This window comes from Pleurodeles waltl, chromosome 5, assembly GCF_031143425.1.
Source record: "Pleurodeles waltl isolate 20211129_DDA chromosome 5, aPleWal1.hap1.20221129, whole genome shotgun sequence".
Lineage (NCBI taxonomy): Eukaryota > Metazoa > Chordata > Amphibia > Caudata > Salamandridae > Pleurodeles > Pleurodeles waltl.
Genome location: NC_090444.1, coordinates 230,922,362 through 230,938,328, shown reverse-complemented (window position 1 = coordinate 230,938,328; position 15,967 = coordinate 230,922,362). Strand labels below are relative to the sequence as shown.

Genomic DNA, 15,967 nt, shown 5'->3' with positions numbered 1-15,967 from the left:
CCTTCTTTTTTCCTTCCCCTTGAGGGCTCCAGGTCAGGGCTTGCCTAGTGTGTTTGATGCAGACTTGCAGAGGGTATGACCTACCCAGCTCCAGCATCTTTTCCTGATTTCTTCATAAGCAGGGAGTTGGAACGTCTGCAGCCATAGGTCGCCATTGCTGAGGGTGTTTGGCCAGCGGATATGGAGGATTTTCTTCAGACAGGTTTTGCAGATCTTTACTTTGCTGAAGACACTCACTGTTGTCTTCCATGTTTCTGCTCTATACAGAAGGCTCGATTTTATACTGTTATTAACAAGTCTAATCTCAGTTTGCAGCATAAGGTCCTTGGAGCTCCAGATCTTCTTTAGCTGAAGGAAGGTAACCCTTGCTTTGCCAGTTTTATTACAGGACTGGAGGCTTTCATCATGAATAAATCCTTTTAATGCCACTACAATGCAGCACTTTAAAGTACATTACATCATAATATAAACAATCCAGAACAACACCACAGCAAAAAATAAAAGGTCCGTGCGTGGAACAATCATCCTCTTTTGAATCCTGCTCCTCAGCCAGATAAGTAGCACTTTCTATTTCCCTCATTCACTTTAAACGCAACAAAAAAATAAAAGTTACAAAATTGCGTTGATTTTAGCTTTTGTGGGCTTTTGTGTGTTCCCTCCTAGTGCCAATCTATTGATATAACCGTTTTTTTAACCATAGCAATTTAATTTCATACCAGTTACCATACCCTGACCCTGATTAGGTTTCTGGCCATCGGTGCCTCCTGTGGCAGAGCCATCCGCAACGTGAACGCACCGAAAGCCCAGCTTTCGGCAGTCCACCCATCTTAGCGGCGCGGCGCACCCCAGTCCGGTGGGATCGCATCGCGAGGATCATCTTCAAAGCCCTGTACTCCCAGTGCGTGTGTTGGTGCACATGCCAAACGGCTCAACCATCGGCAGGCCGTCCGTCTCAGCATGCGCACAACCTGTGCAGTCTGCTGTTCCGGCTCAGGTATCGTCGGTAACCACTGACAGCCGACGCCATCTTGTTTTAGTCCTTTTCTGAGGACCTCCTTTACCCAGTTAATGCCTGCGCGGACGCAGTCTCCTGCCCACGCATTGAGGAAGTATTTATGAAATTCTCGCTAGCTAACACAAGAGAGGGAGTGTAGGAAGTTGGCTCTGTATATACTGTCTCAAAGTAAGAAATAGTGTGCACAGAGTCCAAGGGTTTGCCTTAAAGGTAAGATAGTGGCAAAATTAGATAATTCTAATGCTCTATTCTGTGGTAGTGTGGTCGAGCAGTAGGCTTATCAGAGGGAAGTGTTAAGCAATTTTTGTACACACACAGGCAATAAATGAGGAACACACACACTAAGACCTAACTCCACGCCAATAGTTTTTATATAGAAAAATATATTTTCTTTATTTTTAGAACCACAAGTTCAAGATTTGAAGTAAATACATAAAATGCAGGGTACTCCACACAGGTAAGTAAGGAACTTTGAATTAGAGCAGTAACATACACAGTTTTAGTTAAAAGGGCAATAAGCTATTTTAAAAGTAGAGACAGTGCAAAAATCAACAGTTCCTGGGGGAGGTAAGTAAGGTTAAGTTTCTGAGGTAAGTAAGACACTTACAACTTCACTTTCCTGGACATAGGCAGCCCACTGTTGGGGGGTTCAAGGCAACCCCAAAGTCACCGGACCAGCAACACAGGGCCGGTCAGGTGCAGAGGTCAGAGGAGGGCAGACCAGCGGGGTTTTGTAGAGCACACTTTGGGGGGAAGGGGTGTAACACAAGTAGGCACACAAAACACACCCCCAGCGGCACAGTGGTGGCCGGGTGCAGTGTGCTTAGCAGGCGTTGGGTATTCAATAGGAATCAATAGAGGGACCCTGGGGTCACTCTAGCACTGCAGGCAGGGCACAGGAGGGCTTCTCGGGCCAGCCACCGACTGGGCTAGGATGAGGGTCACTTGATGGTCACTCCTGCACTGGAGTTCCGTTCCTTCTGGTCCTGGGGGCTGCGGGTGCAGTGCTTGGTCCAGGCGTCAGGTTCTTTGTTCCAGGCAGTCGTGATCAGGGTGAGCCTCTGGATCCTCTCTGCAGGCGTCACTGTGGGGGGTCCAGCGGGGTAATCGCAGGTTACTCACGAGGTCGCAGTCGCCTGGGAGCCCTCCTTGCAGTGTTCGTTCTCTGGAGCTCGAGCCGGGGGCGTTGGGTGCAGAGGGTGAAGTCCCACGCTTCCGGCAGAAAGAGTGATTTCTTTTAAAGTTGCAAAGCTGTTGCTGTTTTTTTAACAGTGCCGCTGTTCTCAGGAGTTTCTTGGTCCTTCGGGTTCAGGGCAGTCCTCTGAGGCTTCACACAGGCAGTGTGAGGTGAGCATGGCACTCTGAGGGTAGTGCCATGCCGACTTACTCATTTTCTCCCCACCAGCACACAAGCTGTGAGGCAGTGTGCATGTGCTGAGTGAGGGGTCCCCGGGGTGGCATAATGCATGCTGCAGCCCTTAGAGACCTTCCCTGGCATCAGGGCCCTTGGTACCAGGGGTACCATCTACAAGGGACTTATCTGGGTGCCAGGGATGTGCCAATTGTGGGAACAAAGGTACAGTTTAGGGAAAGAACACTGGTGGTGGGCCCTGGTTAGCAGGGTCCCAGCACACTTACAGTCAGAACTGGCATCAGCAAAAGGCAAAAAGTCAGAGGGTAACCATGCCAAGGAGGCATTTCCTTACAGGGAGCCATTTTCCTTTGGGCTCATTGCCCCTTATTTCTTTTCTTCTACCTACGTTAACGCGATGCAAACACAAAATCAGCTGTTAATTGACAGTTGATCGCTTGCATCGTTAGGCAAAATAGCTGGCGGCTTGCTTCGCTCAGTATTTCTGGTAACAGTGAATTAACCAATCATCCTGGCAATTACCTTTTTTTAATATCTGCCTTTATTACCTTGGCAATCAGTGCTACTTAATGTATGCCTCTTAAACCTCGAGGGTTCCTCTCCTGACTCTTACAAATAGTATTACAAAAATAAAAGAGAGAAAAGAAAATGATATAAAATATAGAGCTATATAGTACAAATAGGTCTGACTCTGAGGATCACCAAGCCATACCAGAGGGCAATATTAATAAGGGGCTAAATAAAAAGCTCATACAACACAAAATGCGCACCTGCATTCGTGAGACAATCAATCAAGTTATGAGCAGTAGGAGACAGTCTAGAACTCCTAACTACGAGATATGTTCCATATCTGGTGATGACTGAAATTTCCAAATCTAAAGGCGGAAAGAAGAAGAGAAAACCAAAACATTTAAGTGGGGAATCTATACCCTCATCTGTGATGGAAGGTTGAGACACCTTCAGAACGATCGGATTCCAAGCACCTCACAGAAAGTGGTGTCTTTTGTGGCACTAGCCGAATAAAACAATTGAGTGACACTTGCAATCTCAGATTGAGACTGTAGACCTAGAGTTTGGGGGATCAAGACCCAGAGGAGGAATCCGATGATGAATACCTACTTGATTTGGACCAAGGAAACTTGGACACAGATGACCTCTTTGATGATCAATCACCCCCATATACTAAAGACACTATCAAAAACCCATTGGGAGAGGAGATGTTTTCTCCAAAGACCATCAGACACCAAAGAAGCTCAGAGTGGTGGACTATGGAGCATGTGGGTGAATATATCAGAAAGTGGTTTAAAAACCCACTTGAAGAAGAGGCACGAAACCTACTCAGAACAGAATGTCCACGCCGGGTAAATGACAAAATAATATGCCTTACTCCAAACCTTGATCCCTAGCTGTCTACATTTTTATTTAAGATAGGGCGTGACCCAAAAAAAGGCCTCGAGAGGTCTCAAACTCTGCCAGGACAGTCTTCTGGATGTTGTCGGTTCTCTGGTAAGAATAATTGACATGTCAAAAGAGGCATATGTGAAAGGTCTGCCAATAGATCTAGAGCTTCTGCGAAGCTGGAGTCAACGAGCCACGGTGCTTTTGGGCAAAGTGAAGGAGGGCCTGAAAGGCATAAGGAGGTATTCCTTAAGATCAATCAAAACTTGGTGATCTAGCGGAAAGAGAAAGTTCAGAAAACCCTAAAGGCTTACTCTTCGGCAACAACATGGTGAACAGCAAAGGAAAATGTGGCCCAATTCACAACGCTTGATAAAGCACAGTCTAATTTGCGCAAAGTATTTAATCCAGTTTTTGGCAGGGCCGGCAGAAGGGGACTTTCTGTCAGCTGATACTGATAATTCATCAAGAACAAGAGGAGGATATGCCAGGGGATATTAGTCTGACGCACAGTCCAATTTCTACATAAAACGGGGGCGATCCCAAAGGAATAGAGGAAGCAGAGGTCATGGGCAAACTCCCACTCTCCAAAGTGAGTGTTATCAACCTACGCCATTTCTCTTCCTAAGAAACAGAGGGGGGAATGTCTCAAATCTTTTGTAAGGAACTGGGAAACTACTATTCAGGACACTTGGGTGTTAGAAACTATTCAAGGATTCAGAATAGGATTTTTAGAAATTCACTCACAACTAACCTGTGCGAGGGAAATGGTACTCAAGAAAGAACAACAGGAGACTGCAGAGAAAGAAGTCTAATCTATGCTTTTCAAAGGTGCTATTCGAGAAGTAGGGTTAGAAGAGAGGGTTTTTACAAGTATTTTTTTTTCTGGTAGAAAATAAGGACAAGGGGTGGAGACTTGTTATAAACCTCTGGAACTGAACAAGTTTCTAGATTACCATACTTCAAAATGGAAGATATTTACCTATTAAGAATTCTGTTGCTGAAAGACGACTGGCTAGTGAAGTTAGACCTGAAGGATGCATACTTCACGATCCCTATGGCGTTAGATTCTCAACTATACCTTCAGTTCTTTTGGCAGAAACGCCTTTATCAATTTTGCGCACTACCATTCGGACTAACATCAGCACTGTGGTGCTTCACCAAGGTACTAAGACCAGTAGATTCCTATTTAAGGGAAAGAAGTTTCAGATTAATCACATACCTAGACAACATTCTGATATTATCACAAAGTCATCTACAGACTTGAACTTGGTAATATCCCTTTTGGAAAAGCTGGGGTTTAAAATAAATAAAGATGAATCGATTCTTACCCCTTCTCATACATTAGAGTTGCTAGGGTTCACTATAGACACTGGGAAAGTCTTGCTTCTCCTTCCTCTAAAGAAAGTAAGGAAGATCAGAAAGGAAATAAGGTATGTCCTCAGCAGAGATTCTTTATCTTTGAAGGGCCTGGCGAAAATCTTGGGGTTATTGTTTTCCTCAATACAAGCAATATTTCCTGGCCCTTTGCACTACTGTGCTTTCCAATGGATAAAAGCAACAGCTCTCCATTCGGGCCTTTGGTATAGGACAAGTTTTTTCTTGTTCAGGCAGAAACAGAAGAGTTGAATTGGTGGCTTGAGAATTTGGATGCTTGGAATGGCCGGGCAATTCTCAATTGTTCACCAGACTTTGGGCTGCAATCGGACGCATGTATGACTGGATGAGGTGCGCATCTGGGTCCTCAAGAGACTGGTGGATTATGGTAAAATCTAGAGAGGTTACATCATGTAAACTATTTAGAATTGACTGGGGGGCTGTACGCTCTCATGGATTTCAAATATCATTTACAAGGCAGAGCTGTACTATTGAAAATGAACAATGCCTCTTCAGTAGCTTATAGCAATCGATTAGGAGGTACCAGATCCATGGGTCTAGCTATATTAGCAAATAAACTTTGGCTACTTTGCTTAGAGCACAAGATCAGCTTAAGACCAGAATATTTACCTGGGAAGGAGAATGTTTCTGCAGACTGAAATTCAAGGTTCTTTAAAGAACTATAGCGTTTGGAAACTGAACAAGCAGGTATTACAGTTGGATCCTGGACCCAGGTGCTCTAGCAGTGGACACATTCTTACAGACATAGAAAGAAATGAAGGCTTACGCGTTCCTTCCATTTGAAGTTATTCAGAGGGCCCTCCAGAAGGTGGACTGGAGAAATGGTCCCTTATTCTAATAACTCCATTTTGGACCTTGCAAGCATGGTTTCCATTGACTTTGGAATTCACTTCCAACATTCCACTCTTTCTTTAGGCAACGGAGGGTCTCCTAAAAGATGTAAATGGAAGAGAACTCCCTTTAGTTCAGAGCGGGACTTTGAACCTTCTTGTCTGGGAAGTGTCAGGTGACCTAGTGAGCTATCAGGCCTTTCAGGAACAGCTGCGTAACCCCTCAAGGAGTCATGGGGACCAGGAACTTGATACAGATGTAAAGGAATCCGGAAAAACTAAGTTAGTTGGTGCTTGGAAAGGGACTTGGATCCTGTGAAGGCTCCTATAGCCGAGGCAGCGAACTATCTAGTAATTCAGTTCGACAAGGCTCTAGGTTATAGGACAATTAACTGTTATAGAGCTGCCATATCTGCAGGTCATAATGTGGTTAATGGTAAGAGTGGTTTGGTTTGCCGTGTTCTCAAATGCATTAGGCAAAGAAGACCCCCAAAACCAGGGTATCAGACCCTTTCGGATGTAAATTTGGTACTTTTTATGGTCTCAAACTGGCCAATTATTAGGTACCTAGAAACTAAAAAACTTTCTATGAAATTGGCTTGTTTAATTTCTCATCACAGAATTTCCTATGTAAAGGCATTAGAGGAAAGTAATATAATTTGTGACCCTTTCAGAGTCACATTACTAGAAGAACAAAGACTATGGCTGACACAATCTTTTAACCAAGGTTCACCACATGCAAAATGTTGTGTGTTGTTGATTGCATGAGAAAATACGATACTCGTGTGCCTGAGTTTAGAACCAATGGTGTCAATCAGTTGCTGATTTCATTTGTTAAACCATTTAATGCGATTAGTACAGCCATCATTGCACGATGGGTGAAGTGTATTATGCAGGAGGCATGAGTGGATCTACAAAAAATCCAAGCCCGTTCCTTAAGAGGTGGAATGGCCAGTCAGGCCTTATACACCAGGCCTTATACAAGGGTGGAAGGCTTGAGGATATTATGAAAGCAGCTGACTGGGCTAATGCTACCACATTTGCAAAGTTTTATTGTAAACCTATTGAGCACGTCTAATGTTGTGTTAGAGAACTACCAACATGCATAATGGAAGTCTCCGGGCCTGTAATGAAATATTGATTCTCAAAGTTTCTATCTCAAGAGAATCTGAATTTCATTAAGGACACGAAGGCTGACATTACCCCTCCCGCTCCTCCCCTTAAACATGTACAATATTTAAATGTATCCAAAAAAAAAGAGCGGGGAGATCTGATTTTTTTGACTCATTCTTATGTGCTTTAATATGATCGATAAGATATCTTTTGATTTTGTTGCAATCCATCATTTCTTCGACATAGTTTACCCTTTTTCTTTTTACAGACAACCTATAGTGGAATCAAGTTCGTGAGCAATTTTGTATGAAGTATAAGTTTGCCGTTTACTTGTAGAAGCTCCAAGTTACTTGTAATGTTGCAGATTCTAAAACAGGATGATTGTTCCACGCACTGACCTTTTATTTGTTGCTAGGGTGTTGTTCTGGATTATTTACATTATGATGGAATGTACTTTAAAGTGGTGCATTGCAGTGGCATTAAAAGGATTTATGCATAGTGTCAGCCTCCATGTCCTTAATGAAATTCAGATTATCTTGACATTGAAACTTTGAGAATCGCTATTCTTGTCGTGATATTAGCGTCTGTGCCACCCTACTTGTCTGTGACACTGCCAGGGAAGGTGAAGGCCTCAACCTCTTTCAGTGCGTCGCCTACAAGAACGACTGAAGTCATGTTCGCCGTGTTAGCTTTCAAGATCTTGTTTTTTTTCACATGCGGATGTTGAGGCCAAGTTGTGCTGATGTGGGTGTCACATTGTAGGACTTCCCTTGCATCTGCAAGTAGGTATAGGAGAGTAGGGCAAGGACATATGCAAATTCCAGGTAGCAGAGCTGTGTCCAAGGTGTCCACTGTATCCCATTTCTTCTCCTTGATGTGGATGTCTTCATGATCTAGTCAATGGGCAGTAGAAAAAAAAAAAGCGAGAGCAAAAAACTCTAGTGGACTTAGGGCCTCACTTTGAAGTCTTCAGTGAGTTGTCCTCTATGGACTAACTTGCAGGTCCTTCCCTCAAGAGTTCCTGATGATTTTTACAAGTTCATCTGGCACACTGTAGTGGCAGAGGAGTTTCCTAAGAGTTGCTCTGTCCCCACTATCCAATGCCTTCTCATAGTTTATGAAGTTGACATACAAGGGCAACGCCCATTTCGCTGATTGCTCAATGATGATGCAAGGTGTTGCAATCAGGTCTGTGAAAAGATCCATGTTTGCAGAAGCTAGTTTACTGGTGTTGAGACAAAGATCATGCAGTCACCCTTAGAATTTTTGAGTGAGTGTATTAAGAACAAAGATGAGCCCAGTCTCCATTCATAACTATTTTTGTGGGTGAAGAAAAACAAGAACTGTCTGTGCACTAAGAAAGGCTAGTGTTTGTTTGAAGCTAAGTATCGAGGCCTTTTAAAGTAACGAAGAATACTATGGAATACAATGGGGGACACAGACAAGGACTATTACTAGATTTCCAAGAGAATCAAGCTAGGAATGGAATTAAGCTGGAGCACATTAAGAACTACTCAAAATAGATAGGATGGTGCTAGTATGCAACATCTTAAATCAATGGTATCTCTATCGAACACAGAAGAATCTTTAAAAACACTAGAAAGTTGAGCCTTAGCATAAAAACAAATTTAAACAATCATGGATTTTTTAAAAGGAAATACTTACATCTTCAGGCAGTGCTTTCACCAGTTCACTGTGGGCCATTGGTTTTATACTTAAAAGATGAATAATTTCTCTTCTGATCTCATCTTTAGCATTCACATGCCCTACTCCTGGACTGTACCGTTCTCCTGAAATTAGAGATACAAATTTAAAGAAATAGAACTTTTCTGAAGACACACACACACACACACACACACACACACACACACACACACACACACACACACACACACACACACACACACACACACACACACACACACACACACACACACACACACACACACACACACACACACACACACACACACACACACACACACACACACACACACACACACACACACACACACACACACACACACACACACACACACACACACACACACACACACACACACACACACACACACACACACACACACACACACACACACACACGTAGAAAGGACTAATGCTCTATTTTGTGGTAGTGTGGGCCAGCAGTTAGGCTTATCGGAGGGTAGTGCTAATCATCTGCTGTACTCCTAGAGACAATAAATGAGAGACACACTGAACAAATAAATCTCAGACCAATTTAGAAAAATAACTTTTTTAAGCATAAATACTTTGCAGCTTCAGAAATCAACACAATGTAATTTTTAGAGTTTTCTCAAGGTTATCCTAAGGCGGACAATGTTCAGCAAACACAGGGTTAACAACGACTTATAAAGCCAATCTCAGGAAGCAAAAGTAGATACTGGGCACTGATCAGAACCCCACCAACAGGTCGTACCAGGCAGCTGGGTGCAGAGGAACAGTAAAGGCTTTGGGTGCTCAATGGTTCTCTGTGGAGCTGGAACTCGTGACAAACAGGCTGCAGGCTCTGGCTAGGAAGCCAGTCAGGGGAATCAAGCAAGTAAGTAGATTTGGAGTGTTCGGGGACATGGGTGCACCTTTGGCCCTCTTTGCCTGTGCCCAGGGACAACAGATGGAGGGGTGTCTTCAGGCATCAAGTTTTCTCGCCCAGGAGCACTTGTGGTCAGGGGGTCTGGCATGTTGAGGTTGCAGGTGTCATCAAGGAGTGCGGTAGGGATGGACCCAGGGTGGACACGAGCCCTTACGAGCCGGGTGACGTCATGGTTCCTGGTGACCCATTTCAGCTGGGGCCAGGGGTCATAGGTGCAGTGGTTGCTGGAGATGTCGGATTTTCTCTCACCACAAGCCTGACCTGTAGACAGAGGTTGCAGGCGTCTCAGGAGAATCCAAGATGGGTGAGACTACACTAGACTCAGTCCCTGGGCAGCCGGGGAACTGCATTGGTTGGCTTCACCTTGGGTTGTGGACGTCAGAGGTGCAGTGGTCACTTTAGGTGTCAGATTTCTGTGGTCACAGCACCTGCTGAGTCTTTTCCTTGGAGTTTCTTCTTCTTGCAGGTGAGGTCTGCTGCCCATGTTAGACATGAGCCTTTATTGAATGCTGGACGAGTTGGCTTCTTGTGCAGGATCCTTCGAGGTCAGCAGGCAGGCCAGAGGGATTGGCTCTAGGTCAGCTTCTTCTTCTTTTCCTCTTCTGCAGGTGCAACTCTTCTTTATCCAGATCTTCTTAGGTCATCGAAATCTGAGTTCTAGGGTTCAGGGGTGCCATCTAAAAACTCAATGGGCTGACCACCTTGAGGGTGACTATACCCCTCTTATGACCACTTCCGCTGGGAAGTGTGCATAACCCTAACCTTAGTGGCCTAATTCCTTACAAGCAAGATGGATACATTTGAAAATTAGTGTCCACTTCAGCTTACCCACCTTAGGCCTGGGACTGGCATGAAGTAGAAGCTCCTCCTAATTTAACTAATTTTACTGCCCGTGCCGCCTCCAAAAGTGGGGTCAGGACAGGGGGGTTTGGTCATCTCCACCATCTGGAGAGACCTGGGTCGCATTACAAAGGCGACAAGGCCTTTGAAGTGCCCTGCCCTGGAATGTCCATCCTGCCTGAGAGCGTAGGTCATACCTCTGCCCAGAGCAGGCCTTTGTCTCAGGCCCTCGAGAGCGCTGGCTCTCACCCAGTGGGGGGCAGAAATGCATTTCTGGTGGCTGAACTGGTCAGGACCACTCACCCAGCACACTAGTAGTTGGGAGGTTTTCATGGGCACCTCTAAGGTACTCTGTCTGCATTTTTTAATAAATCCATCACTGGAGTCAGTGAGGGTTTATTATTCTGAGATGTTTGATACCAAACATCCCATGATTCATCATGTAGCTAGGGAACTCATAATGAACAGTGACCAGCACATGCATTTAAAATGGCTTCCCTGTGCACTTAATATGTCTCAGACTCATCGAACATATAAGGGGCATATATGTCCTCAAATGTGACTGGCTGCACCCAGCCTTAGGGGTGACTTACACCTGGCACATGCAGTGATAGGGGACCTGGCACACAGGGGTGTTTGATAGGTTATGTTTTCAATTTAGCTTGCGCAACACACGCAGTCTGCAATGGCAGCACTGTGTGGGTTTGGTTAGGGTTCCCTGAGGGTGGCACAATTGGTTCTGCAGCCTTCAGAGACCTTCCTTTGTACCCTAGGTACCAGGGGTACCATTTACTAGGGACTTACAGTGGTAGCAAAAGAGTCTGCCAACTGGGCAGTTTTGGGGAAAGAGATCTGGAACTGGGGACCAAGTGCACTAACAGTCAAAGCCACATTGTGGGGGCTAACCATGTCAAAGAGGATATCCATATCCATATATCCTAGTGGCAGTTGCCACTAGGTAGCTATAGTTAGGACCTACTTTCCAAAGAAAAAGTGTTTTTTGACTTGCCTACATTTTTTGCGATCTTTGATGAATCTTCATGGAATTCTCCAAAATAAATTTGAGGCTACTGCAGCTGCTGTCTGGAAAGGTTTGGGGTGATCTGTCAAGCAGGGGCTGAATATATATTATTTTTTTTAAAAGGGAGGGGGTGGGGGGGGGGGTGGGACTGGTCCAAAACGTGTTTTCCCCATGTTAATTCAGATAGGGTTTTTGAGCACGACTACAGCAAGAACCACTGGACGGTATTACACCAAATTTGGCAGAAAGGTAGCTCTTGGTCCAGAAAGCATCCTTTTCGCTACTAGGTTTAAATCTGCCCAGTAGTTTTTGAGACACTGTTTCTACCAGGATCCAACAGTCCCCCTGCTTAAATCTGATTGGCTGCCAACACTTCAACCAGTGTTGGCAATCATCTTGGGATGCTGCTTCAGCCAAGTCCCTGAAAAAATGTTCAAAACAAATAAAAAGGGTGGTGGGGGGAGGGGTGGGGTTGAGAGGGAGGGGGAGCGTTTGGGAGAATATCTTGACATCTTAGCTCTGGTGCTGGGGTCCCAGAGCGACCACGCCACGGCAAAAAAGCAGTGTTATGAAAAAAAAGAAATGGCAGCAGATCCAGAACTCTGGTGAAAATTGGGGGGGGGGAATGAGTAGGATCTCCCACGCCTATTTTGGGTGGGCCAGATCCCGGGAGTATTGTTTAAAAAAATTAGAGGGGTGTATGGGTGGCCCCCTCCTGAGGCTTTTGGGAGTCCCAGGGCCCACCACCTCACTGGGGCTTTTTATTTAAAAAAAAAAAAAAGAAGGAGGGGAGCAAACAGGACACTCCTCATGAGGCTCCATAAGCCTTGCCATGCGGCCCCCCCACCCGAGCCACATACAGCCCAGGGGACCATCCCTAAACAGTAAAGGAGGGGAGCTGACAGCTGCCACCAAGCAAAATCAAAAACTCCGGTCCCAGTGGGCAGGAGCTGTCAAAGTGCGTCCGCCTGTTGGAAGCAGATGTTTGATCTCTTTCCCTACCAACAGACATGCAGGCAGGAAGAGAGATTAAACAATTGCTCTCGCACACAGGGAGCTGCATTTCCAGCAGCTCCCTGTGTGGGAGACCATTGCCGGCTGCTGCAGGGGGAAAACCGTGGGGGGCCTTGAGGCTTCCCCTCCTTCCCTGCTATCCCAATCCTGCACACTGGGAGTCAAAGGGCACCCAGGAGGCAGGGCCAGGCACCATGGATGGGGTCTCTGGGGACGAAATCAGCCCGGAGAGGGGGGCGGCACAGCCACCCTCCCCCATTACATTTGGGTCAGGTGCTGGGAGATGGGGTCCATGGAGCCGAAACTGGCCCAAGGAGGAGGGCAGTGCGGCCTCCTTTCCCTTTTGAAAAAAAAAAAAAAATATATATATATATATATATATATATATATATATATATATATATATATAATGTCACTTACCCAGTGTACATCTGTTCGTGGCATGTTCCGCAGCAGATTCACATGCTATGCATACATCTGCCATTTAGTGTTTGGCTCGGAGTGTTACAAGTTGTTTTTCTTCAAAGAAGTGTTTTCAAGTCACGGGATATATATATATATACACACACACACACATATGAACAAGTGTTTGTTAAACTTAAACGGATAAAGGCTTCCGGGGAGGTGGGAGGGTGCATGTGAATCTGCAGCGGAATATGCCACGAACTTACTTACTGGGTAAGTGATATTTTCCATTCGATGGCATGTGTAGCTGCAGAACATCTACACAATAATGTTTAGTAAATGTATGTGGTACTGACCAAGAGGCTGCTTTACATATTTCAGCCATTGGTATATTTCCTAAGAAGGCCATTGTAGCACCTTTCTTCCTTGTGGAATGTGCTTTAGGTGCAACTAAGAGTTGTCTTTTAGCTTTAAGGTAACACGTTTGGATGCATTTTACTATCCATCTTGCTAAACCTTGTTTTGAAATGGGGTTACCAGTATGAGGTTTTTGAAAAGCTACAAATAGCTGTTTAGTTTTCCTGAATGGTTTTGTTCTATCTATGTAGTAAATTAGAGCTCTTTTAATGTCTAATGTATGTAGAGGTCTTTATGCCACAGAATCTGGCTGTGGGAAGAAGACTGGTAGTTCCACTGTTTGATTGATGTGAAAAGGTGATACTAATTTAGGAAGAAATTTAGGGTTAGTTCGTAGTACGACTTTAGGTTTATGTACTTGTATGAACGGTTGTTCAAAAGTGAATTTCACTAACTCTTCGCAATGATGTAATTGTGACTAGGAAGGCAACCTTCCATGTTAAGAATTGCATTTGACATGAGTGCATAGGTTCAAATGGTGGGCGCATAAGTCGCGTAAGCACTATGTTTAAATTCCACAAAGGAACTAGAGGTGTTCTGGGTGGGATGATGCGTTTTAAACCTTCCATGAAGGCTTTGATAAAAGGAACTCTAAATAAAGAGCTGTGCTGTATATTTTGGAAATAATGCGAAATTGCAGTGAGATGTATTTTTATGGAAGAGAATGCTAAATTAGATTTTTGTAAATGAAGTAAATAGCATACAATATTTTGTATTGATGCTGAAAGAGAGGCAATTTGTTTAGATTGACAGTAATATACAAATCTTTTCCATTTGTTGGCACAGCACTGTCTGTTAGTGGGTTTTCTTGCTTGCTTAATTACTTCCATCCATTCAGTTGGTAGTTGTAAATACCCAAATTCTATGACCTCAGGAGCCAAATCGCTAGATTGAGTGTGTTGGGATCTGGGTGCCTGATCCACGGCTGACATGCCCACGTTGGCGCTATGAGTATTAGATTGAGCGTGTTTTGATGCAATTTGTTGACTAGAAATGGAATGAGTGGGAGAGGGGGAAAAGCGTAAGCAAATATCCCTGACCAATTGATCCATAGAGCATTGCCCTTGGATAGGGGATGTGGGTATCTGGATGCGAAGTTCTGGCATTTTGCGTTTTTGCTGGTGGTGAACAGATCTATGTCTGGTGATCCCCATAGATGAAAGTATTTTTGAAGTACTTGAGGGTGAATCTCCCATTCGTGTCCCTGTTGATGATTCTGCTGGGAACATCTGCTAATTGGTTGTGTATCCCTGGAATGTATTGTGCTACCAGGTGAATTTGGTTGTGTATTGCCCATTTCCAAATATTTTGAGTTAGGGGGGAGAGTTGGGACAAATGTGTCCCTCCTTGTTTAGGTAATACATGGTGGTCATGTTGTCTGTTTTGATCAAGACATTTTTGTGAACAAGGAGAGGCTGAAAAGCTTTGAGGGCTAGTAAGACAGCTAACAGCTCTAAGTGATTTATGTGTAGCTGTTTGTGTTAGGCATCCCATTGTCCTTGAATGTTGTGATTGTTGAGGTGAGCTCCCCAGCCAATCATTGATGCATCTGTTGTAAGTATGGTCTGAGGCACAGGGTCTTGAAATGGCCACTGTAAGGAAATGCCTTCTTGGCATGGTTACCCCCTAACGTTTTGCCTTTGCTGAAGTTTTGACTGAAAGTGTGCTGGGACCCTGCTAACCAGGCCCCAGCACCAGTGTTCTTTCCCTAAACTCTACCTTTGTCTCCACAATTGGCACAACCCTGGCACTCAGGTAAGTCCCTTGTAACTGGTACCCATGGTACCAAGGGCCCTGATGCATGTATTATGCCACAGTGGGAACCCCTCACTCAGCACATGCACACTGCCTCACAGCTTGTGTGTGCTGGTGGGGAGAAAAAGACTAAGTCGACATGGCACTTCCCTCAGAGTGCCATGCCAACCTCACACTGCCTGTGGCATAGGTAAGTCACTCCTCTAGCAGACCTTACAGCCCTAAGGCAGGGTGCACTATACCACAGGTGAGGACATATGTGCATGAGCACTATGCCCCTACAGTGTCTAAGCAAAACCTTAGACATTGTAAGTGCAGGGTAGCCATAAGAGTATATGGTCTGGGAGTTTGTCAAACACGAACTCCATAGTTCCATAATGACTACACTGAAAACTGGGAAGTTTGGTATCAAACTTCTCAGCACAATAAATGCACACTGATGCCAGTGTGCAATGTATTGTAACATACACCCAGAGGGCATCTTAAAGATGCCCCCTGAATACCAATCTGACTTCTAGTGTAGGCTGACCAGTTTCTGCCAGTCTGCCACACACCAGACATGTTGCTGGCCACATGGGGAGAGTGCCTTTGTCACTCTGTGGCCAGCAACAAAGCCTGTAATGAGTGGAGGTGCTTCTCACCTCCCCCTGCAGGAACTGTAACACCTGGAGGTGAGCCTCAAAGGATCACTTCTTTTGTTACTGCACCCCAGGGCATCCCAGCTAGTGGAGATGCCCGCCCCTCAGCCACTGCCCCCACTTTTGGCAGCAAGGCTGGA

At 44.9% G+C, this 15,967-nt stretch overlaps 1 protein-coding gene across 3 annotated transcripts in view; it reads right to left on the bottom strand.

The window, feature by feature from the left end:
* UBR2 (ubiquitin protein ligase E3 component n-recognin 2) overlaps positions 1–15,967 on the bottom strand; it is a 1,248,744-nt gene that overhangs the window by 624,074 nt on the left and 608,703 nt on the right. For all 3 annotated transcript variants that reach the window (XM_069233963.1, XM_069233965.1, XM_069233964.1), the window contains exon 21: positions 8,792–8,916. In XM_069233963.1, the coding sequence (XP_069090064.1) occupies positions 8,792–8,916 (125 nt within the window). The remainder of the gene's footprint in view (positions 1–8,791; positions 8,917–15,967) is intronic.